Consider the following 26,080-nt stretch of genomic DNA (forward strand, 5'->3'; position numbering starts at 1 on the left):
GCCAGTGTAATATAAGTGGGCATCTGCTTTCCAGATAAAAAAAGGGGCAGAGTCAGAATATTCCTTTTCCCCACCTGCCTGGTGTGTAGATAGCAGCGATCCTGAAACCAGGAGGTGACAAGTCTGAAAATAAAAGCCAACATAGTAAGGTAGCAGAGCAGGAATATCCAAAGAGTCTAAGTCCCTGGTGGCATCACTGAGCTGCTACACCAGGCATGACCTGACAACCTGTGGGACTGCCTCCTGTGTGAGACAAACTCATTTAAGCATGAAGGTAAAGTTATCCATCATTTGCAGTTGAAAGAATTCTGCAGGGCTACCCTAAGGATCCACAGGACCAGGATTAGGATAAGGCAAGTGTTGCAAGGACAAGTTCAGATCCTCTTTTTCTTGAACAAAATTTAGATACTTTGCTCATCTTTGATTTCTTGGCATCAGTTTTTATTTTTTAAAATAATGTATTCAAACAATTTATCTTGACTCTGAATTTTTTGGTGTCTCCTTTAATTTTGTGCCCAAGGAATGTCTCACTCGCTTCATGCCAGTCCTGGCCCTGAATGATGGTTAGGGCAAGGTAAGAGAAGTCAGGAGGCACAGGAGGTGAGTCGAAGTGAATCGGGAACAGAATCAGGTTTCTCGAGGCAACCTTGTGTTTTTAGACTGAATTGTCTGGATGGCTGCCCCCATTTTCTCTTATCTGGCCACAAAGATCTAAAACTTCTCTTCCAAGTCCTTTAATTAAAATGTTTGGGGGCACCTGGGTAGCTCAGTCAGTTAAGCGTTGGACTCTTGATTTTGGTTCAGGTCATGATCTCATGGTTGGTGGGATCAAGCCCAGTGTCAGCCTCATCTGCACTGTGAGCACAGAGCCTGCTTGGTATTCTCTCTCTGCCCCTCCCCCACTCATGCTCACTCACTCTCTCACACACACATACACTCTCTCTCTCTCTTTCTCTCTCAAAATAAATATAAAAATACTTTTAGGGGTGGCTGGGTGGTTCAGTTGGTTAAGCCTCCAACTTTAGCTCAGGTCGTGATTTCACGGTTTGTGAGTTCCAGCCCCACATCAGGCTCTGTGCTGACAGTGCAGAGCCTGCTTGGGATTCTCTCTCTGCCCCTCCCCCACTCACTCTGTATCTCTCAAAAATAAATAAATAAATAATTTAAAAATATTTTTAAAAAATTAAAAAAACAATAAAACGTCTTGAAAGAAGCTGAAGCCTGTATCTGCCTTACAAAATGAAAAACAAAAACAAAAAACAACTTGGCAAAAAAAAAAACATTAAAAAATGGGTAAAGGACTTGAATAGTTACTTCTCCAGAGAAAATATAAAAATGGCCATGGATACCTGGAGAACTGGTGGTTCAGTGGTAGAATTCTTGCCTGCCAAATGGCCATGGAGGCATATGAAAAGATGCTCAACATCACTCTTAATTAGGGAAATGCAAATCAAAACCACAATGAGATATCACCTCATACTTGTTCCATTAGAATGGGTACTATCAAAAAAAACAGAAAATAACAAGTACTGGCAAGGATGTAAAGAAATCGGAGCCCTTGTGCACTGTTGGTAGGAATGTAAAATGGTGCAGCTGCTGTGGAAAACAGTATGGTATTTCCTCAAAAAATTAAAAATAGATTTACCATATGATCCAGCATTACGACATCAGGTTACATATCCAAAATAAATGAAAGCAGGATGTCCAGGAGAAATATTGTATACCCATATTCTAGCAGTATTATTCACAGTAGGCAAAAAGGTAAAAGCAACCCAGTGTCTACCAATAAATGAACAGATAAACAAAATTTGATACACACACACACAGACACACACACGCACACACACACTGTAATTCAGCCTTAAAAAAGAAGGAAATTCTCAGGGTGCCTGGGTGGCTCAGTTGGTTGAGTGTCTGACTTCAGCTCAGGTCATGATCTCAGTTTGTGAGTTCAAGCCCCACATTAGGCTCCGTGCTGACAGCTCAGAGCCTGGAGCCTGCTTCGGATTCTGTGTCTCCGGCTATCTCTCTGCCTCTCCCTGCTCACACACACACACACACACACACGCAATCTCTCTCTCTCTCTCTCTCAAATATAAATAAAGAAGGAAATTCTGTTGGCTGCAGCAACTTCTTACTCAACACATCTCCAGAGGCAAGGGAAACAAAAGCAAAATGAACTATTGGGACCTCATCAAAATAAAAAGCTTCTGCACAGCGAAGGAAACAATCAGCAAAACTAAAAGGCAACTGATGGAATGGGAGAAGATATTTGCAAACGAAATATCAGATAAAGGGCTAGTATCCAAAATCTATAAAGAATTTCTCAAACTCCACACCCAAAAAACAAATAATCCAGTGAAGAAATGGGCAAAAGACATGAATAGATACTTCTCCAAAGAAGACATCCAGATGGCAAACCAACACATGAAAAAGTGCTCAACATCACTCATCAGGGAAATACAAATCAAAACCACAATGAGATACCACCTCACACCTGTCAGAATGGTTAACATTAACAACTCAGGCAAGGATGTGGAGAAAGAGGATCTCTTTTGCACTGCTGGTGGAAATGCAAACTGGTGCAGCCACTCTGGAAAACAGTATGGAGTTTCCTCAAAAAATTAAAAACAGAACTGTCCTACAACCCAGCAATTGCACTACTAGGTATTTATCCAAGGGATACAGGTATGCTGTCTCAAAGGGGCACATGCACCCCAATGTGTATAGCAGCACTATCAACAATAGGCAAAGTATGGAAAGAGCCCAAATGTCCATCAACTGATGAATAGAAAAAGAAGATGTGGTATATCTGTACAATGGAGTATTACTTGGCAATCAAAAAGAATGAAATCTTGCCATTTGCAACTACGTGGATGGAACTAGAGGGTATTATGCTAAGTGAAATTAGTCAGTCAAAGACAAATATCATATGACTTCACTCATATGAGGACTTTAAGACACAGAACAGATGAACATAAGGGAAAGGAAGCAACAATAATATAAAACAGGGAGGGGAACAAAACGTAAGAGACTCTTAAATGTGGAGAACAAACAGAGGACTAATGGAGGGGTTGTGGGAGGGGGGATGGGCTAAATGGGCATTAAGGAATCTAGTCCTGAAATCACTGTTGCACTATATGCTAACTAACTTGGATGTAAATTTAAAACACTAAATTTAAAAAGAAGGAAATTCTGACCATGTTGCATGGATGAACCCTGAGGACAGTATGTTAAGTGAAGTAAACCAGCTACAAAAAGTCAAATACTGTATGATTTCACTTATGTGAGGTATCAAGAGTAGTCAGAAAGCAGAATAGTGGTTGCTAGGAACTGAGGAAAGGGAGCAGTTGGTTTTTAATGGGCACAGAATTTCAGTATTGTAAGATGAAAAAGTTCAGGAGATCAGTTGCACAACAATGTTAATATACTTAACACTAGTGAACTGTACACTTGAAAATTTTATGTTTATGTGTATTTTATCACAATTACAATTAAAAACAAAAAACCTTTAGGAATAGGGGCTATTAGGCTAGTATGAAGAAAGACCTTTTTTCCCCATTCTTATTTGTCAATATCGGAAGAAAAATGAACACACTAATACAGTTTATTAACTTTTAGAAGCCCAGCTTTTTCTGTTACCTCTCTGTGTCCTCTTCTAGATCCTGAGTTTCTTTGGTCCAGAGCATACTGCTATCTTCTTTTTTACTGTTAGTTTCTTGTTCTTCTAAGTGCCTTTGATCTAAAAATGGTTGAAAGACTTAACTTTATTAGAACAACAACAAATTGAGGAAGCCTGCCTTAAAATGGAGTGCAAAAAATTAAAGCTAATCAGTGGTCCCTGAAGTATATATTGCACTACTTCTTCCCAGGAGAGCAGGGGCCAAGTGGCAGTCTGCAGGGTGCCTGCATTCACAGAAGCTGCTTCTGGGGTCTTGGGAGCTCTCTGGTGCCAGATGAAGCAATAGGAAACCTTACCTGTGCCAAGACTCAAGAGAGACAGAAAAAGCAGAGGAAAGAGAGGGCACATAAAAGAGGAGCCAAGACATCCTGAAAACAAATTGCACTGATTCACTTTGGGTGACCACCCTATTCTCACCTGTAAATGTTTCTAGGTTGGAGCCCCGAGGAAAGAATTTGGGTGGGGAAAGGTAGTTAGTACCCTTTAATGTATGCCAGGCAGGGGCGCCTGGGTGGCGCAGTCGGTTAAGCGTCCGACTTCAGTCAGGTCACGATCTCGCGGTCCGTGAGTTCGAGCCCCGCGTCAGGCTCTGGGCTGATGGCTCGGAGCCTGGAGCCTGTTTCCGATTCTGTGTCTCCCTCTCTCTCTGCCCCTCCCCCATTCATGCTCTGTCTCTCTCTGTCCCAAAAAAAAAAAAAAAAAAAAAAAATGATGAACGATTTTAATGTATGCCAGGCATTTTACAATACTGTCTCATTTCATCCTGCCAATGGTCCTATGAAGGGAAAGTTTGTTCAGTATCTTACAATGTACCAGACACTGTTCATAGAGCTATTGTGTAAACCAGGAGGTAAGAATTATCATCCCCATTTTATAGATGAGGATGACAGAGGCTCGGAGACATTAAACAGCTTAATGAGGTGGAATTGTGCCTGACCTCAATGCCCACAGTGTCCCACATGTACCATTGTGCTGCCAAGGGCAGTGTTATAGCAAGGACCTGATGAAAAGGGTCTGGGCAGCTGGCTTACCATTTACAGTGACACCCAGATAACTTGCTGTGTTCTCCCGCAACACTGTGGATGAGGCCTGCTGTCGCTTCAAGTGCTCTGTCACAATAATACAAAAGCAAAAGACAACTTATTTCTTCCTTCAGATGTCATACCATTCTCTAGGGCAGTGGTTCTCAAAGGGTTGTCCTTGGATCAGCAGCCTCAGTATACTCAGTACTTAGATATGCAAAGTCTTAGACCTCATCCCTGACCTACTGAGGCAGAAACTCTGGGGGTGGGGCCCATCAATCATATTTTATAAGCCCTCCTGGTGATTCTGACAGCTGATAACCTTTGAGAACCACTGGTCTAGAGCATTCAATTCTATCCAACACTAAAAATAAAAATAATAATGATAACAATGATAGGTAACACTTGCAAAACCCTAGATGGCAGTTACTGTGTTTAACTTACACACATTCATTCAAGATTCATGTTCACAATCTTCATAACAACCTTACAAGACTCATCGTGTGATTGTCATTCCTGTTGAGCAGATGAGGAAATGAAGGTAAAGAAAGGTTGAGGACCTAGCCTGGAATCACACACAGAGTAAGAAGCAGAGATAGGATTTGAACCCAGGATGTCCAGCTCTAAGATTTATGCTGTTAATCTTTATTTTATACTCTGTCAAGTTTGTAACACATCAAAGGAGGTTCCAATTTTCCCCATCTCTGTGGCCTATATTTCCTTTTTTACTTAGTTTATGAAAAGATAGAAGGCAAAGAAAATAATTTCCATTTCCTAAAGAACTGACCATTACACCAAGACAAGCATCTGCCAAACTGCATACTGCTTTGCATTTGTGGCTGCACAGTATCCTTCAAGTGCTCCCCACAGCAGAGCAGTGAGACAGCTGCGAGGCGGCACACACAGGGACCCTGAACTCCCTGGTGCAGCCCTGTTGTGTGCAGGCACAGGGGTCTCTCTTCCTGCAAGTCAGGAAGCAGGCCTTTCCTGGCAGCTCTTGGGCATCAAGGGGCCCCCATTTGATCACTTGAAATAACTTGAAATAAAAAATTCATTTTTATCCTTGTTAAAGATAGTCCTTTATTAATCTTAAAAGATCACCTATATCCTAGAGTTCGAGAGGATCCTCCCTGTTAGGCCCTTGTCAGAAGCCTAGAGCTGTGGATGTGGGCCCTCCAAAAGAGCACAGGTGTCGGCACCAGGTCACTCTCCAAAGCTCTCTTGAGATGAAACAACGGAATGATGATTTATAATAATCAGGTGGGAGTGCCCATTATTAGAAGAAACTACCCAAGTGACCTCTCAATTTTGTCTTTCTGGGAAATTACTGACCTGTGTCAAAGTACAGACATCACCTAGAAACCTGGTCCAGATAATTCCCATGAGTAAAATGAGAAAAGGTTTCTGCAGAGTGTGTTGGGGTACAGCTGTGCCATGAGGCTGGAACCTAGGAGGAAGGCTTCTAACAGCTGCTGAAATGGGGGAATCTATATGGTGACTAAGAGAGAAGACAGCAGGATCCAGAAGAAAAGTATCACTAAGGTCAAACTGCAAAGGAGCCTACAAATACTGCCTTAAGTCATGACAAAAGAAAAATGACACTGAGAATCTATCTGAGCTGGACATGTGTGGGTGACCTCTACTCTCATAAGCAGCAGTTCTATTACTGTACTAAGGAAAACAACTGGAGAGAAAGAATTTGCAAGGACTCCTTGGGGCATTCTAGAGAAGGAAAGCCCTAAGGGGTAGGCACCCTAAGAGCCTGACCCAACAACCCTATGACCCTGTGGCTTTGGGGAGGAGGTGTGATGAGGTGAAGGGGCCTATGAGTACAGAAAAAGAAAAAAGGAAGGTCTGGCAGCTCTGACTGGCTCCACCCTAGTTCATCAGACCAATAATCAGGGGCTGGGGGTTGTGATAGCCTAGATGGCAGCTGTCCATTGAGTCAGACCACATAAGTCCTCATTTACCTCCTTCTTCCTGATGAGACACAAAACCTCAGAGACCCTGAAAAACAACTGGTGCATATCGGGAAATTCTCTAGAGGCCCCATACCAAGAACTGGACTGTAAGAGGTCTGCCAAGATGCATTCTTTCAGAGTTAGAAGCTGGTCAACCAGGCTGTCAAGGAGAGAACAATCACGTCTCTTCTCACTCTTCAAGTGAGAAACCACCTGGCCCAATGCTTCCATGTACTTTCAGCATTGGCTCAGCTGGGCAGGGCCAGCCAATCCAGCTACAACTAAAATTGAGCAGGTATAGCTGGGTCTCTGTCTGAGATGGAAAATTCTGGTCTCATTACGTCTTGTGCCACTGACATCTCTGCCCCTGAGAAGGTGATTCATCCATGATGCCAATACCTCTAATACCTCCTGCTAATGGCAAAACTGAAAGTACAGGATGTCTCAACCTTAGTAGCCAGACTTCAGGCCTCCAAGGTATAGCTGGTTTGGTTCAAAAAGGAGGTGAAATATTCCTTTAATAAAACAATTTCATCATAGTAAACCACTTAAATAGTGTTATTCCTCTGAGAATCATTACCATAGGCCCTTTAAAGTAACAAAATGACAACAGACACAGGCTAATATCCTGGCCAGGTTTCAGTAGTAATGTGAGGCCCACTTTATTGGAAAACTGCTCCTTCCTGAATTGTTCATTCAGTTAGACCTTCTTATTAGGGCCATTTGTACTCGTACCTACACCTGAGACAAAGAACTATATTGTGGTCAGTGACCATAACTAATAGGGCCATGGAGTACATTCTGTATTGAACATCCCTTACCAATTTCGTCAAGCAGCTCCTGAGATGGTGGTGGTAGCTCATCAACATGATGCTGTGAAATGGCTTCTACTAATGCTTAAAAAACATAAAGAGAAAAATGGCTTAACACCTTTCTGACCCTGAACTGGATTTTCCAGGCTTCCACATGGATTTGACTTAGGACTTCTCAGCAATGAAACAAACTGAGGCAGGAAGACAGCTTCTTACATTAGCAGTTCTAGTTGAGACCTCCTAACATGTGAATGGATTTACTCCCCTTTTTACTCCAAATCCTTTCCTGCTTTACCCCTTATCCCAGTATTTCTTGATCTGTGTCCCTCCCTCCCAAAGATATTTAGGGTAGGGGAAGTATAAATTCTTACTAAGAGGCTGGGGGCCTAATCTGGCACAGGGCTCCTGGAGGGATACAGTCTGGGCCAGTCAAAATGAATAAAAAATAAAATGGAAGGTCTTTTATAGGTTATCAGGCCAGGGGATATAAGAACAACCACTCTTTGGGCCTTCCCCTCCTTATAACCTTAAATAAAACCCCTCAGCTTAATTCACAAAATCCAAGAATTGTACCAAAACATAAGACATTAAAATTAACATAGCAAAGGCAATATGCCTCAAGAGTTGTTAACATTCTCATATCCTTTGATCTGAAAACCATCTCCTAAGAATCTATCCTAAAAAAGGGATCAGAGGTACAAAGATTTTTATACAAAGAACAAAAATTAGAAAACAATATAAATCTTCACCATAATGGCATAGTTAAGCAATATATGTAGAACGGACTATTATGAAGCCATTACATATATTTAACAAATAATTTTCACTAAGGGGAGATCCTCAAAACATAGCATCAAAAGAAAAAAAATAGGCCAGAGATAATACACAATATGATCTCAACTATGCTAAAAATACATACATTTTTGTACATTTCTAGAAATATGAAAGAGAGAGTGCCTGGCTGGCTCAGTAGGCAGAGCCTGAATCTCTTGGTCTCAGGGTTGTGAGTTCGAGCCCTACATTGGGCACAGTTTACTTTAAAAAAATGGGGGCACCTGGGTGGCTCAGTTGGTTGAGCATCAGATTCTTGATTTCAGCTCAGGTCATGATCCCACGGTCGTGGGATCAAGCCCGTCATCAGGCTCCACACTGCTTAAGATTCTCTTTCTCTCCCCCTCTCCTCCTCTCCCCCACTTGCATGCTCTCTCTCTCTAAAAATAAAAATTTTTTTTTTAATTTTAAAAAGAAAAACTATGTACTGAATAGTACAAGAGGTTAAAAAATGGTGGTAGAATTAAATGATAGTTTTCTTTTAAAGCTGTTTTTATTCTCCAAGTTTAATGAGTATATTTTACTTTTATAGTCAGATGGAAAATAGCATTTTTGTTTGAATTTAATGTAGCATCAACGATGAGACTAAAGTTCCCTTAAATTGGCTTACTATTATTTTGTAATTTGGTTGTATTTTCATATTAAACACAGGGTACCTTTCTGCAGGCTCCTTCTCTGGGTGGCATGGGATGATGTGTCAGGTGACTTAGCAATGCTGGAGGAACCGGCCCCAGTAAATGCAGGCAATCTTTTCTATAAGTAAGATGTAAACATGGTAATTGACACATGTACTGAGCTCAAAAGGCAAATGCAGTTCAATCATTTCCAAGATTAAGCCTGTGTTTCATTGATGGAATCAAAGCCACTTGTTTTGTTGATTGAGTCAAACTCTTTCAAATGTCCCCTCCTCTGGGATCCCTTCTCACCCAGTCTTTGCCTCCATAGCACCCAGTACTTACCTCTGTATTGTGTTAGCCAGCCTTTCTCACTAGGTGGGGAGCTCCTCTGGGGCAGGGACTAGGTTTATCTTATTCACATTTGGTGCCTAGAAGAGGGCTTGGCAGGGTACCTGGCACTTAAAACCTGCCCAGTTAACAATTTATTGAATGAAAGCATAAAACTCTATCTCCCTACTTTAGAGTGAATCTTTTGTTAGTCAAATGCCCAAAGAATATAACAATTGATTTTTTTTTTTCAACATTTATTTATTTTTGGGACAGAGAGAGACAGAGTATGAACGGGGGAGGGGCAGAGAGAGAGGGAGACACAGAATCAGAAACAGGCTCCAGGCTCTGAGCCATCAGCCCAGAGCCTGACGCGGGGCTCGAACCCACGGACCACGAGATCGTGACCTGGCTGAAGTCGGACGCCCAACCGACTGCGCCACCCAGGCGCCCCTATAACAATTGATTTTTAATTGAGGGCCAAAGCAAGTAATCAGTCTGCCCATAGAATGGTCAACATTTTTAATGAACAGTGCCAAGTAAGGAATTTGTAGTTTTCTTGAAGAGTCTACACATATGGAATATAAGGGAGAGAGAAGAGAAGAAGAAAGAAGGACGGCAGGGGGAGAAGGAGGAGGGGAGGAAAAGGTAGCACACAATTATGTGTTTTTATTGCAGACTGTTAGTTCAGGAGTTCAGAGAAGGTAGAGAGCAATCAAACCTCTCAGGGAACTAAGCAGAGGAGGCATCAAAGAGGAAGCAGAACCCAAGCCTCCTCAAGTAAGTAGGATGTGGGTAGACAGAGAGTACAATGCAGGTGAAGGCAGCATCCTAAGCTATGGCAATTTGGCTCTTTGGAGAAATTGCCAGATGTTATCTCTGGGGCAAAAAAAGGCACAAAAACCTAGGATCTATCCTACAATACAGACTCAGAAAGATACCTCAGGGAAGCCCAGAGAAGATCCAACTTATTTCTTGCTTTCTTTGTATAATGGATTTGGAGAAATCTTAGCACTTTGGATCCCTGAGGCCTTTGGGCTGACTCCATGAGTGTGGAAAGCAGAATCAGTTTACTTACGAGATCGGTCAGTCTTGAAGGGGCAGTTTCAGAGGAAGTAAGAAAGGAATCTAGGCTCTTTGCTTTCTCTCGAACAGTTGTAAATCTATCAGATGAAGTTTGAATGGATTCCTGACTGTTCCAGCATGAGGTAGAACCTGTTTTAATCTGAAATGTGATACTTTCAAGGCAGTCTTTATACCGACTGGCAGCTGAAGAACTTGACCCTGTTGTAGAAAAGAGGGCAATTAGTTTCCGAATCCTCTACATTATTTAAAAACAAAACCACAAAACTATGTATCTATACCAGGGATTCTCCAAGTTGTTAATAACTAAAATAATCACAGATATGAGATATAGCTTCTCAAAGTATAAAAACAATGACAGTCTCTAAATTTGGCCATCCAAAGAAAGGGAGATTATTTGAACCACAAATATACTGGAACTAAGGACACCAGAGAGAGGCTATGTGATGCTGGCCATTGAGGTTGCAAGACTCAAAACTATGTGTGTTTACTCATATGTGGAACTTGAGAAACTCAGCAGAAGACCATGAGGGAAGGGAAGGAGAAAAACTAGTTTCAAACAGAGAGGGAGGCAAACCATAAGAGACTCTTAAATACAACAAACTGAGGGTTGATGGGGGGTGGGGAAGGGGGGAAATGGGTGATGAGCATTTAGGAGGACACTTGTGGGATGAGCACTGGGTGTTGTATGTAAGTGATGAATCATAGGAATCTACCTGAAAAACCAAGAGCACACTGTATATACACTGTATGTTAGCTAACTTGACAGTAAATTACATATTTAAAAAATTTAAAAATAAGAAGTGTTTCATAAAAAAAAACAACTGTGTGTTTAAGCACAAGATAGGTTTTAAGTAGTGCTAGAGTACAAAGTACAGTTTGCATTTGCCTGTCTCTACCACTAAAGTAAAAAAAACTCCTTAGAGCTGCTTATAACCAGCACCACCAACCCCTTCCTGGCCCCCCATGGGGGGCCTTCAACTCTGGTGCTAAGGAGACACCTCTACACTGAGGAAACACCTGGCAGTCTTTTCTCACAGCCTGGCTTCCCAAAGCCAATGGGGCAGGGGCTGTTAGTTCTTCTCCCCAAACACTTCTCCCGCAGTGATTACCTGGGCTGAGTGGAGTGCTGACACTTGTAGGTGCATGGTTTATTTTGGGTGTTTTGCATGAGACTTCCTTAAAGGAACCATCTCGTTCATAGGAAATACTAGACAGGTCTTGAATGTCTGTCAGTGATCTAAGAAATTTAAAGTACAAAGTAATTAGGAGAAGATGTTTAGAAAAATCAAACAATATTTTCCTGAGGGGTGCTTTTTAAGGATGCTCTTGACAACAATCTTTACTTGGCAGCAGACCAGAATTAGAGACTATCTTAGAATATCTTATGTATCTTAAAGAGAATCTCAGAGAATATCCTAAAAAGAGTACTAACTTTAAACATATCTCAGCAGCTAAAACTATTTCCATAGATGAAGGTATATTACATGGAAAACAGATTTCATTTACCTCCAGTATAAACTTATTAATATCATCATCATCATCATTATATTTCCTTGATTGTAAGATGTTATTAATTTAGATCATATTGTTAACAGCTTTTTGGTGAAAGAAGAAACACGCTCACATTAAATGTATGAATAAAAACGGGAGGAATATATTTTCCCACAAATAAGGAAATTCCTCATTTTCCCCTAAAACCAAGACTTTACACAGCATCCTTAGGCAACCCTTTGGTGGCCCTACATGTCTTTCTCTTTCGGCTCCTTTGGTGATTCCTTTAATGTCTCCTCTTGTTCACCTTCAGTACTGTAGGAGAGAAAATGAGAAAATTATATGAATCCCCGGTCAGCAGAGTGCACTAACCTGGTACGATGGACCAGTTTGTCAGCCCAGTGTAAGAAGCAGCAGAAAGGGCGCTAAATCAAAAATAGAAAGTTGGTGGGAATGCAAGCTGGTACAGCCACTCTGGAAAACAGTATGGAGGTTCCTCAAAAAACTAAAAACAACTACCCTACGACCCAGCAATTGCACTACTAGGTATTTATCCTAGTAGTAAATACTAGGCGGATACAGGTGTGCTGTTTCGAAGGGACATAAGCACCCCCATGTTTATAGCAGCACTATCAACAATAGCCAAAGTATGGAAAGAGGCCAAATGTCCATCGATGGATGAATGGATAAAGAAGGTGTGGTATATATATACAATGAAGTATTACTCGACAATCAAAAAGAATGAAATCTTGCCATTTGCAGCTACATGGATAGAACTGGAGGGTATTATGCTAAGTGAAATTAGTCAGAAAAAGACAAAAATCATATGATTTCACTTGTATGAGGACTTTAAGAGACAAAACAGATAAACATAAGGGAAGGGAAACAAAAATAATATAAAAACAGGGAGGGGGACAAAACAGAAGAGACTCATAAATATGAAGAACAAACAGGGTTACTGGAGGGGTTGTGGGAGGGCAGATGGGCTAAATGGGTAAGAGGCACTAAGGAATCTACTCCTGAAATCATTGTTGCACTATATGCTAACTAATTTGGATGTAAATTTTTAAAAATAAAAAATAAAATAAAAAAAAAAAGTAGGAAGTTGGTTCTGGTCCTGGCTCTGCTACTGATTAGCCATATGTTTTCAGGCATGTCTGGGCCTTACTCTGGGCCTCAGTCTCCTTTCAGCCCATCTGAAATCAGCTGATGATACTACATGACAGTGAGCAAGTTCCTGAGGAAATCAATGGATCACAGGAAATTTGCTGGGGATGGAGGCTGGAGCAAAGGGCACAGTGGTGGGGCCTTACCAGCTGTGAGACAGCGTCCTACATGGAACATCAGGTGGGGCCAAGAAAGACTTATGCCAAAAAATGGCCAGAAAAGAATACTGAAGACAAACTTGACCTTTTTCTACTTTAACTAATAGGTAGGATTCAATTTCAATATCCACTAAATATAAACTATAAGTCAGCTCCCATGCGAAATCCTTCCATATGTTTTCATATTTTTAATCTTTGCAACAATCCTGAGACCAAAGGTACAAAGGAAAGAACATGGGTTCAATCCGGAGACCAAAGGTACAAAGGAAAGAACATGGGTTTTGGATTGAGTTATGACTTTATTAATTCTGTTCACTAGAGTATTTGTTTCTCCTTTTAAGTATACAAGTACAACAACACTTTTTGGCCCTCCTAATTTATATAAATGGCTACCTCACTTGTTTTAACCAGTGAAGTATAAGCAAAAGTGATGTGAGTCACTTTGGGCAGAAACCTTAAGGATAGTGCACAACTCATGTTCCCTTTCCTGCCTCAGCAATCAAGGAAGTACAAGGATGGAGTCTCCCTAAGCCTGGATCTTGGATAGAAGGTAATAGAGCACTGCACACTCCTGGCCAACCCATGGTGGACTTGGAGCATGAGCAAAAAATAAATGTTTGCTGTTTTTAGCCATGAAAATCTGGAGGTTGTTTGTTATATAGCATAATCTAGCCTATCCTGACCACTTACTAACCATTTGCTAACTTACAGTTAGCCACTTACTAACTGCGACCTTAGAAAAAATACTTAAAACTCTCAGAACTTTGCTTTCCTTATTTGCAAAATGGAGATGCCAGTATGTGCCTCACAGGGCTGAATATGGTAGTTACTTAGGAAACACTAGCTGTAATTATTGTAGGTAAGGAAATTGAGACCTAGAGAGAGGGAAAGTAAAATGAATGTTGTTGTGTCAGGTACTTTACCTCTATTATTAGTGTTTTTAATTAATTAAACTTTTTATTTTGAGGTAACTGAATATTCACATGACGTTTAAAGAAACACACTTGACCCAAGTTTCCCTGAATGGTAGTATCTTGCAAATCTACAGAACAACCAAGATATCAACACTGATACAGTCAAGATACAGAACATTTCTACCACCACAGGGATCCCCTTAGGCTGCCCCTTTTATAGGCATGTCTACTTCCCTCCTACTCCTTACCTCTTCCCTATCCCCTGGAAACCACTCATTTGTTCTTTATTTCTGTAATCTTATCATTTCAAGAATGCTATATAAGTGGAATCATATAGTAAATAACTGAGGGATTGTGCTTTCCATCCAGCACAATTCTCTGGAGATTTATCCAGGTTGTTGAAGGTATCAATAGTTCATTCTTTTTTACTGCTGAGAAGTATTCCATAGTATGGATGTACCAGTCTGTTAAATCATTCACTTGTTAGACAATGTTTGGGTTTCCAGTTTTTGGCTATTACAAATAAAGTTGCTATAAACATTCATGTATGTGGTTTTTTTTTTTTAATTTTCAAATGTTTATTTATTTTTGAGAGACCAAGACAGAGCTCAAGTCAGGAAGGCGCAGAGAGAGAGAGGGAGACACAGTATTTGAAACAGGCTCCAGGCTCTGAGCTGTCAGCACAGAGCCCCACGTGGGGCTCGAATTCTGGAATGGTGAGATCATGACCTAGGCTGAAGTCGGAAGCTCAACGGACTAAACCACCCAGGCGCCCCTCATGTATATGTTTTTATGTGAACATAAGTCTTCATTCCTCTGCAATGAATGCCAGGAGTTATAAGGATTCTTATTCCTAATTTTATAAATGGGGAAATAGAAGAGAGGAGTTTAGAAACTTAACCAAGGTCATAGGGATAGGAAAGGCAGAGTCAGGATCTGAATACAGATAATGACTCCTTTTCACGATCCCTCACAATCCTGCTGAAAAAGTCCTAAGAAAGTTAAATTCCCCCAAAGCAAATGTTTATAATGTGGTGACAAATATATTTGAAGACAAGCAATATATAAATATGGGACATTATCAACATTTAACGTTACTTCTGTGAGTCTGAAACTGTGACTAAAATACTAGCACATACGTTCGTATAGGTTGGAATTGAGACCTGGTCAAAATCTCAGCATTCCTTCCAAGGCTTTTTCTCATTTGGAACTTTTCTTCGCCTGAAAGAATAAAGTAAATGCATCTTTTTTACTGAATTTTTACCAACCCAAATTATTGTTTTCATTCTCTAGAATTTCCCTTGGTCTGGTTCAGAATGAGAAATAATCTGGATAAACAAAGTACTTCCTAATTGGGTTTGGATTGAGTGCTACAGGAGAGGTTTTTGCTCTGAAAGTTTATTTTCCTTGCTCAGAGGGAGTAACTATATTCTGACACTCAAAATACAATCAAGCCATTTACTGGCCTTTCAGTTATAACAGCACAGTTATTTCTGGAGACAAATGTTGTTTTGTCTTTTCAGGAAGGCAAACTGACCTGGTTCCTGTCAACAGACACCAGGGGGCGTTGAAACCAAGAACTGTTTGTTCACTAAAGATTCCAAATAGAAAAGACCATTAGCTGGGCATTCCCAGAGTGCTGAGCCTCTTGGCCATCATACTCCACTTAAAGAATGGGGGTGGGGGGCTTGAGTACTAAGGAGCTAATTCAACTATCTTCCGTTCTTTTTTTTAAGTTTATTTATTTTGAGAGAGAGAGAGAGAGAGACAGTGTGAGTGAGGGAGGGGCAGAGAGAGAGAGACAGACAGAAAATCCCAAGCAGGCACGGCACTGACAGCACGGAGCAGCCCAACATGGGGCTTGAACTCATGAAACTGTGAGATCATGCCCTGAGCTGAAACCAAGAGTCAGATGCCTAACTGGCTGAGCCACCCAGGTGCACCTCTTCTGTTCTTCTTGATATCAAGTATCCAAAGTTACTCCCCACCAGTTCTCAGGTTAGATACTATGCAGACCTCTGGGCAGACAGGGCCACTATTCATCATTCTTCCCACCAGTGTACTGCTTTGTTTATAGAGAAGGGGACAGGCAGAGCAGCCTGCCCTCTCGGCAAATGCTCATGATCCCAAGACCATTTCTTAGAGCAAGTAGTATGGTGGATGATGGGGAGGCTCACCAAAACAGTGTCACCTTTAGCAGGTACCAAGGAGGTCTGAAACGTCAGTAGAGAAACATGAGGGCTCTTCTTCCTGTGACCCTCTTTCAAATACCTAGGAGGCATAAAGCCCTAGAAAGCATTAAGGAATTCCTAATAAGCACCATTACAGCTGGAAAAAAACTTAAGAGATTTTGCAGTCTGACCCTCTCCTTTACTTTATACAAAGAGAGAATGGAGCCCTGGGGTGAAATGATCATGCATGAAAAAAAAAAAAAATCAGTGGCAAAACTGGGCTTGGAACCTGGCATGTGTCCAATTTTTACCTGTGGCATCGCCTGGTGTGGAAGGGGTATATGTCAGAGCCCTAGTGGAAAAGGAGGAAGAGAAGGGTGAAAGCGGGACATGAGTGGAAATCAGAGGTTTCTTCATGTACTTCAGATGTCTGTATCAAAGTAGCCCTGGATTTCTGACCTACCTGCCCCACAACTTCTCTATCCCACTCAACCTTCTTCTAAACAGAAGTGAAATGGCTATGTGCAGGTCAGGCTCACACAGAAAGTAACTGCGGGCAAAGGCCACATGAAAGAAGTGGATGACCCAAGATCCAGGTCTGGAGACTTTTAATACACGTTGTCCTGAGAATTTAACTGTTCATCTAAAAGCCTACTGCTTCTTAAGATGCTGTCAACTGTGACAGGGGCATGAATCAGGTTAGAGATAGAAACCAGAGTATATAGCAGGAGGAAGGCAGTAAGTTCAGAATCCAAGCCCACCTTCTCTGGGTTCAGAATGTTGACACATGACTGAAAATAGCTACATGGCTCAATAGATAGGTAACTCTGACTTTAAAATAGACAGTTGTAGGGATGTCTGGGTGGTTCAGTCGGTTGAATGACCGACTTCGGCTCAGGTCATGATCTCACGGCTTGTGAGTTCGAGCCCCACGTCAGGCTCTGTGTTAACAGCCCAGAGCCTGGAGCCTGCTTCTGATTCTGTGTCTCCCTCTCTCTCCGCCCCTCCCCCACTCATGCTCTGTCTCTCTCTGTCTCAGGAATAAATAAACATTAAAAACAATTTTTTTTAAATAGACAGTTGTAGGGGCACCTGGGTGGCTCAGTGGGTTAAGCATCCGACTCTTCATTTCGACTCAGGTCATGATCTCACAGTTCATGGGTTCAGGCCCCACGCTGGGCTCTGTGCTGACAGTATGGAGCCTGCTTGGAATTCTCTCTCTCTCCCTTGTTCTCTGCACCCCCCCCCCACTTGTGCTCTCTCTCTCCCTCTCTCCAAATAAATGAACTTTAAAATAGACAGTTGTATACCTTAAAAGAGTAAAAGTACACAGTTTTTTAAATGTCTGTATCAGAATCAGTGGTTGACTTCTATCTTATCTTGTGCCACACCCGGGTTGCTGATTCAAGGTTAACTTCCCATGTAATGGAAAGCAGTTGCTGAGTTATACAGAACGCAAGGCCTCCCGAGGGAAGGATGTTATGTTGACTATGCACTATTGGCTGTTATTAACTCTTTGCCAAGATTCTAAGCAAGCAAAGGAAAATGACAGTCAAACTCTGCCTCTTAGGGTGAAGGACATGAAAAGCTAGTTCTAGTTTTTGTTATATCAATAACCAGTTGTACAGCCTGGGTCAATCCCTCAGGTCAGCTCAGTGAATATAACCAAGCACCTGCTATGTGCCACAAAGGGGCCAGAAATCTAATGAAAGGCTGGGAAGGCGGGGGGAAGCAGCAGCAACCACTAAACATATGCCATAAGGAAGCAAGGGGAAGTACAGAAAACATGATATGCGGATGTTATGAGGCTGGTGAGGAGCAGGAGATTCATTCTAATGAGGAGAAATCACAAAGCCTAGGTTTCCTGATCTGTAAAATCAAAGGCCTGGAGGAGGTTATCTCTAAGGACTGTTCCAGCTTTAAAGATCTGTCATCCAACAGAAAGTAAAGGCAAGTGAAAACGAAATCTGCCTTAAGAGCTTATTACCAGAACCTCGAGGTTGGGCAAATGCATCTCGTATTCCTTCAAAGTCTTCTTCCATAGGACTTGAAGTCTACAAAAGAATAAAAGAGCAAAGAAAGAAGGGTCACTGGAGGCCGTCATATCATCAAAAGTAGAGGGAGAACTTCTTGATGTTCTTAAACCTTGAAAATCTTCCTAAGGTTCCTGCATCTTTTATAGAAAAAGAATAAACCTGCTTCGAAGACATTAAGTGCTCATTTGCACTTTATGTTCCTCCTCAACAAGCCCTCCCCAGCCCCCACTGTGAGGAAGAACTGTGTGACTTTTCCCTTCTTTATATTATCCCCTCCACTCCCTCAACCTTCCCACAAAGATGTTTTGATTCCTAGGACTTTTATCAGAAAAGCTAGAAAGTTGGAAAAATGGCCCAGACTGCAAAGCTACTTTCTGGGGGGTGAGAAGTCAGAACACTGGTTCCTTTGAGAGGTGACAGTGACTGGGAAGAAGCCCACAGGGGTCTTCTGGAGGACCCATAATGTTCTGCTTCTTGATCTGGGTGGTTACATGAATGTGTTCAAGTCTGGGAAAGTCAACAGGCTGTACACTTAAGAGCTGTGTACTTTCCTCTATGTTACACTTTATACGTATATGTATACATAATATGTGTATATGTACTGTATATCTTTTTATTAAAGATTTTCTTAACATGCCAGTCTGCTCACATTAAAAGCCAGAATAGCTGAAGGATTAACAATAGAAAACTGTTATCAGAAGTGCAGAAGAGTGGAAGTGATGCTTTTGTTGCATCACTGAATTCCTGCTAGTCAAATATTGTGTTTGAGACCTACAATCCTCCCTTTCCTCTATCCCACCTTCCATAGTGGTAAAAGGTCCAAAAAATGGTAGGTCAGTAGAAGGTGAGGTAGAAATTATATAAATAAATAAATAAATAAATAAACAAATACGTAAGAAAATGTAAGGAGCTTCATTTTATAAATGAAAATACTCTGTACAAATAGATGTTTGCAAAAGTTGGGCAGGTTCCCAAGAAAGCCCCATGCACTGCACAGCTCCACATTCATGCTGAGCCCTGGCCTCTAATCCTGGCTCTCTTGCCACTAAAGCTTGGCAGGCCAGGGCGAATTCCCTACATCTGTGGATCACCACTTCTTCACACAGAGGAATAACAGCAGGCCTTCTTCTCTTCCCCACAGGAAGGATATGTGAATTAGGTAACATGAAGAAAAGTGTTTTTAAAAAAAGTACAAAGTGCTGTACAAATACAGGAACCACAGTTTTGGGAGAAACTGCATATGACTTTCCATTCTCACAAATCTTATTTTTCAGATGTCTTTTCAAAACACATGAAAACACTAAGTCGAAATTAGACGCTTTTATGTGTAAGCTATTTTTCTCAATAAAAATAATTTAAAAGAAATAAGGCAATAGAGAAAGCTGAAAAGTACTTTACCCTAAACTGTGGTTTTTACCTCTAGAGCTAAGTTTTCTTGAGCAGTTGAAGAATGAAAATATTCATAGTCTGGAGTTAAAAATTCATCTGTTACATCCTCAGAAGACTCTGGTGAACAAGTTGATTGCATGGACTGATCCTATTAATAATGTAGGAAATCACTTTTAGGTCGGTGTTCATTGTAAACAAATCCCTTTATAGTTGGATGCAGTGTTAATAACGGGGTTATCTAAAATCACTTGGGCCGCCCCCCCCCCCACCTGTTTGCACCACCTGCCTCTGCCTTCCTTCCCCACAGCAAGCTGTGAACCCTTGCAGCAAGTGAGGCAAATGAAAATCCTGGGACTCATCATCCTCATCTGTACAATGGAGGTGGAGGGAGTTAGGTGACCTTTATGCTCTGAAATTCTAAGAAGAAAGGCCCTAGACAACTCAAGCTGGCACTGAGTTTGAACACCCACAGACGCAGTCCGTGTGTTGGCATCGTCTTCCAGATGAGGAAGCTGAGGCCGCTCAAAAATAAAGAGTCCCCTGGGCACTACAGTTTAAAAGTGAAGGAGTATGATGTTAAAAATAGCAATGCAATCTCGATAATAAAAATAAAACTTGAAGATTCAAAAGTAACAGCTATTTCTTCACCATCTCCATTCCACCCCTTCCTTTTCTGCTTATTTCTCCATGTTCAGGCCCTGATCACCACACGCACAGGCAACTAACTAGCTTCTTTCCACACCTTCAATGATCCCTTTGCAGAGGTTTTATGATTTATTTCCTTGGATGCTGCTTTTGCCACATGCTTCCTCTTCCTGCACACTTGGCAGCTGCTCCCCTTCACCTCTTGTATCAAATTGAAACTTCTCAGACAAGCCTGGCCTCACATACCTTCCCTGTTTCCCTGACAGACCTGCTTCTCCAGCCAAGCCAGTATGCTTAACATGGCCTATCCTTCCAGCCCCCATGTGAGAAAAAGAATAAACTGTCCTAAATTGTCCTGTGGGTGGTTTGTGTGCCGTGATTAAATATAATAGTATGTTCTTTGAAAGATCTCAAATGTTATCACAATTGTATTTTTATATTATTTCATTTTCAGTTGCTGTTTATATTCTTTAAGTGACTGTGTCCTCCTATCACAACGATAACACACTCTGGTTCCTTAGCCTGGCTGGACTGTGGCCCAATTACATACCTCAAGGATGTGTTAAACCCCTGACGCAGGGCTGCAGCCTCAATGCACAGATCCTGCTGAGGTGCAGTTGCCAGGCAGAAACACATTCCTTCTACTGAGAGCTGAATTTGGGTCTCAGAGGACACTCTAGGTGAAGAAGGACCTCTCATCACAACCCTGGCCTTGCTCTTCCTACTCCAATTGGACCTCAGTCACCTGCTGGGCCATGAGCTTTGATACCTGACCTCACACTGTGATTCCAGAGTTGGTCTCATCATCTACGCAGCTAGAAAGAAAGCTCAAGAGTTTCCAGAATCTGACACTTGTCTGTGTTCCACCCAAGCCCCAAGATACACAATGCTTTGAGTTGAACTGACTCAAACAGTATTTAGGCAGGGAGAAAATACTTTTCCATTCATGTGAAGCACATACTCCAACAAAAAAGAACTACTATAGGTATTATTTCAATGTCATAATATATAACAACAACTCAGTTCTACTTTATTAGGTCCTTGGGTTCAACCTGGCTCTGCAGGCCATATTACTTACACTGTAAGATTTCTCAATGACCACAGATGCGTCAGAACTTGCTTGAAAGACTTCACTATGCTCTGGATACACATTTTTGCTGGGAGACAGGTGCCTGATACCTAATGATTATAACACAACCAGGGCCATAGTCATTCCATGATATTCAGATGGCATGGAAGGGAAGAGGAGTGGCAGGAGAGAAGAGATCTGTGAATATTCTGCCAAGGATGGCCATGTCCCATATGTCAGGTTCAGTCCAGAAAGTGGAGACTGTAAGTTTGGCCTGGCCCCAACATGTGGTCCTGTATCATCAATCCTTTGGCCCACCCATTCAAGGGGGATGGTTGATAAGGAACAGATTCTAAATACTAAAAGACCTCAAGCCAGTAGGTTTTCTACCTAACATAAATGAAAATTTTAGATGTACCTTTCTTTGATTTGTAAACAACTGTGAAATAATATTCCATGCCCTGATTGCATGCAAATTACCAGGTAGAAATGCATAGCCTTCAGTTTTAACCTGCAAATCTACAAAGTGATGACAGTCAATGCCATTTGTCTCTAGATTCCTCTATCACAGAATCTCTAGGAGCCAGTGAAGTTTTTCTGGCTGAAAATGCAAAGAAATGGGCAGTAGGGAATGGCCATCTACTACTGTACTCAGGTAAAAAAAAAAAAAAAAAAAAAAAAGGTTCAACTCCTTGCCAGGTTAGAGCTAACAACAGGGTCATGGTATACAGATTATTTTTCTCCCTTTGAGCAAATGGTCTGCTCCAGTAACAGAAAAACTCACGAATTTCTGGATTTTCTTTACCTACAGGAAGGACAATGGAATCAAAAGGGTATGCTGTTTTCCCCTGGAATTCAGGGATCCCAGATATATGGGAAAGGGGAGAAGACCAAGCAAAGGAAATATTCCAGGATGCTTACTTATATTTGAGAGCTAATAACTTGATAGAGCTCAACCATCCCAATTCCTCCAACTGCACTTACTGTTGAAGCTTTGAGGTCCAGGCTGTTTGCCATGCTGGTCACTGTCATAGTCACTGTTACCCATTTTGTTACATTTGCCATTTTCTCTTGACTCATTATTTTCCCTGGGATACTCTAGAGTGCACTGCCAACCCACTTTCTCAGGGTCCCCAAGCGGGGGCTGCAGCAGGGAATCAGGCTCATCTTTAACTTCATCCTCTAAAGTCGCACTACTCTGAGGATGCCATGGTGGTACTGCCAGCTGCCCGGTGGCTGCTCTCTCTGCCATTTCTTTCACCTCCACTGGACAGAGAAAAAGTAGCATTTAAAACAGAACTGTGAACATTGGAGACAAAAGCTTTTGCTTCTTGAAGAGCTACAAAATACTTTTAAAGTTCATATTATCACAGTAATTGCCTTTTTAGAACTGCATCATCCTTAGCTTGCCCTTTTTGGTTCGAAGGGGAGGAGAGAAAAGAAGTGATAACACGGAAGGACAGAATTTCAGTTAATTTCTGAATTCTGGAGTAGAAGGTAGCAGAAAACTTGTAGACAGACCTTCCTGCTATGAAGATTTTACAAGAAAATAACATCTGCAGCCTGTAGAAACTAGTGGAAAGGATTCTATTTGAGTTTGTCTATCCTCTCTGGACTATGCTGAGTTCATATTTTGGGAGTGTGTATATATGTGTGTGCTTATGTGCATGTGTCTTCATTCTAAATGTTCTATACTTTTGCTAATGTCATTTAACATTAGTATTAAAATACATAGACATCGTACCCTTTTAAATTTAAAAAAAAATTTTTTTTAACGTTTATTTATTTTTGAGACAGAGAGAGACAGAGCATGAACGGGGGAGGGGCAGAGAGAGAGAGGGAGACACAGAATCGGAAGCAGGCTCCAGGCTCTGAGCCATCGGCCCAGAGCCTGACGCGGGGCTCGAACTCACAGACTGTGAGATCGTGACCTGAGCTGAAGTCGGACGCTTAACCGACTGAGCCACCCAGGCGCCCCCATCGTATCCTTTTAAAGATAAAACTGATACGAAAGGAAAATGCCCACAAGGTATATCCAAGTGACACTGAATGTTCTTTAATAATGAATGTTATATATTAAATTTCTATATCGTGTACTGTTTTTGCTATAGTTGTTATGTAATATGCATCAGTATATATACATATGTATATATATTAGTATTGTAATCATCAGTATTATATACTGATATATATAGTATATACTATATATATATATAGTGATATATATATATAGTATGTGTGTATATATATATATATATTTATATATATATATAAAATGGAAATATTCCTATAAAGTCTAGAAATGAAAAAAGTTTTTTCCAGAAAAAAAAAAACACTGAACAAAACAGTATACACAGTGGTGGACTTGATAATCTCTTTTCTTTGGACTAATAACACAAAATATGTTCATTTAAACAATGTTAAAAGAGGGGCGCCTGGGTGGCGCAGTCGGTTAAGCGTCCGACTTCAGCCAGGTCACGATCTCGCGGTCCGTGAGTTCGAGCCCCGCGTCAGGCTCTGGGCTGATGGCTCGGAGCCTGGAGCCTGTTTCCGATTCTGTGTCTCCCTCTCTCTCTGCCCCTTCCCTGTTCATGCTCTGTCTCTCTCTCTGTCCCAAAAATAAATAAAAAACGTTGAAAAAAAATTTAAAAAAAAAATAAACAATGTTAAAAGACATAGGTTATCTTTCCTGACTAGATGGTAAAAAAAGAAAGAAGAAAGAAAAAAGCATTTCCCTTCTGTAATTTGTAGCCAGAAAGGCCTTGCTTTTATTTTTTTAATGTATTTTTTTAAGCTTATTTATTTTGAGAGAGAGAGAAAGAGAGAGAGAGGGAGAGAAGCAGAGAGAAAGGGAAAGAAAGAGTCCTAAGAAGTCAGCATGGAGCCTGACAGGGCTTGAACTCACAAGCCGTGAGATCATGACCTGAGCCCAAATCAAGAGTCAGACACTTAACCAACAGAGCCACCCAGGCACCCCAGAAAGCCTTGCTTTTAAACTGGAATGATCCAACAGTAGAAAAGAATGTGGGAGGCTGGTGCAATACTGGCTGTGTACTTAGAGATAACAAGCAGGTTAGAAATATACTTTAAATTTCATTTTGCCCAACAGAACTTAGGATGTTTTACTCACATTTCCATTTTAAGTGTACCTCTCCATCATCTTCGTTATTTCTTAACTTTGTATGACAGATTTCAGAAGACACAGATTCCACACTGATCCTAAATTAAATAAAGGGGTGGCGGTGGGGGGGGGGGGGACAGGGTAGACACAAATATAGTAGTTTGCTCAAGTTCCTGACACAACCCTGAGCCCTGCAGCTCCAGCCCACCCGGACCATCCTTTACTCTCAGAGCCATTCCTGGGGTTGCACTGACTCCTGCCTGCCACCAGAGAGTGTCAGACTCCCCAGCGTTCCGACAGCAAGACTCCTTACCTAGTAGAGGCCTGGCCAGGGCTGGATGACACCAGAGGTCCCTTCAGGTGGCTTGGCACAGGGAAAACTACACTATTAAGCTGAGTCAACTTGGTTCGGGCACTAGACTCTTTAGACCTTCCCTGGCTAGAAAATGAAAGGACTGGGCTAGAAGACCTCTGAGGTTTTTTCAGTTTCCAAATTCAGATTTCATGATTCTAAAAGTACTCTTGAAAATTTTTCAGAGGTAGAAGAAACCCCACAATTGAAACACAGTTTCAGTAGACAGACTTCTAGTCCCTGAGCTATTGCAGAGCCCCCGACCCCAACAATGCCACAGAACACAGGTGATGGTTCAGTAACTGTTCCTACCCTTTGTTCAGAATTCTTTTATAACAGGCCCACCTGCATATCAGTGATAGCACAATAACTAACATTTGTAAGCATGGTCTTAAGGCACCAGGGAACCTGAAGAACATTCAGAGATCTTCAGCTTAGTTTCACTGAGCTCCAGACCCTACCCACCACTAACTAGCTGCCTGCCTTTGGCACACTTTAATCTCTCTGTACAAAGGTTTCCTCATCTGAAAAACAAGGGAATCTCTTTTCCTCTACATATCCATGATTATATATGTATCTTATCATCTATTAAACTAACCCTTTGAAAATGTGTGACTTGTGGCATATATATGAATTCCTTGTTATCCTGAATGCCCTACTTCCCTGCTGGACCAGAAAGCAGAGAGACTGAATTAGAAAGGTCAAATCTGATTGGCTTCTTTAAAGAGCAATCTGACAGCAGCTATCAAGTTATCTTTAAAATGTTTAAACCCTTCACCTAGTAACTCTACTTCTGGCAATCCATCAAGGACATAATTCCAAAGTGCAGAAACAGTTGCACTGACAAGTCACTGTGGCCCTATTCAAAATGGACAAAAAAATAACACAACCTAAAATTCAACAATGGGGGAAATCCAACAATTATGAGTTCACAGAAGGTTTTCCAATAATGTGAGATAATGCTCTTGTTCTAATGTAAGGGGAAAAATCAGGATATAAAAGTACCTATATATGTTTACACGTCATTATAATTTTATATCTAAAAAAGATATAAAAAGACTAGGTGGATTGGCAGCAAAATGTCAAACTTTTCTTTGGTCTGTTTTTTTGTTTTTTGGGGGGAACACGGTGAATAGGGGCTTTGATTTACCACCTAATGCCTATACTGTCACCGCATCTGCTTCTCTCAATGATGTGAGCTCTAACCCCTTTGGTGCCAGTTAGTTGGT

At 41.3% G+C, this 26,080-nt stretch overlaps 1 protein-coding gene across 7 annotated transcripts in view; it reads right to left on the reverse strand.

The window, feature by feature from the left end:
• TEX14 (testis expressed 14, intercellular bridge forming factor) overlaps nt 1-26,080 on the reverse strand; it is a 122,648-nt gene that overhangs the window by 6,172 nt on the left and 90,396 nt on the right. For 6 of the 7 annotated variants that reach the window (XM_058704409.1, XM_058704410.1, XM_058704406.1 and 3 more), the window contains 13 exons: nt 24,509-24,597; nt 22,363-22,644; nt 21,388-21,488; nt 19,693-19,812; nt 18,227-18,293; nt 15,208-15,289; nt 12,082-12,144; nt 11,448-11,575; nt 10,331-10,536; nt 8,965-9,061; nt 7,487-7,561; nt 4,714-4,791; nt 3,643-3,742 (listed from right to left, as the gene is read on the reverse strand). In XM_058704409.1, the coding sequence (XP_058560392.1) occupies nt 3,643-3,742; nt 4,714-4,791; nt 7,487-7,561; nt 8,965-9,061; nt 10,331-10,536; nt 11,448-11,575; nt 12,082-12,144; nt 15,208-15,289; nt 18,227-18,293; nt 19,693-19,812; nt 21,388-21,488; nt 22,363-22,644; nt 24,509-24,597 (1,488 nt within the window). The remainder of the gene's footprint in view (nt 1-3,642; nt 3,743-4,713; nt 4,792-7,486; nt 7,562-8,964; nt 9,062-10,330; nt 10,537-11,447; nt 11,576-12,081; nt 12,145-15,207; nt 15,290-18,226; nt 18,294-19,692; nt 19,813-21,387; nt 21,489-22,362; nt 22,645-24,508; nt 24,598-26,080) is intronic. The other variant, XM_058704408.1, reaches the window with a different exon arrangement.

Source organism: Neofelis nebulosa, chromosome 16, assembly GCF_028018385.1.
Source record: "Neofelis nebulosa isolate mNeoNeb1 chromosome 16, mNeoNeb1.pri, whole genome shotgun sequence".
NCBI lineage: Eukaryota > Metazoa > Chordata > Mammalia > Carnivora > Felidae > Neofelis > Neofelis nebulosa.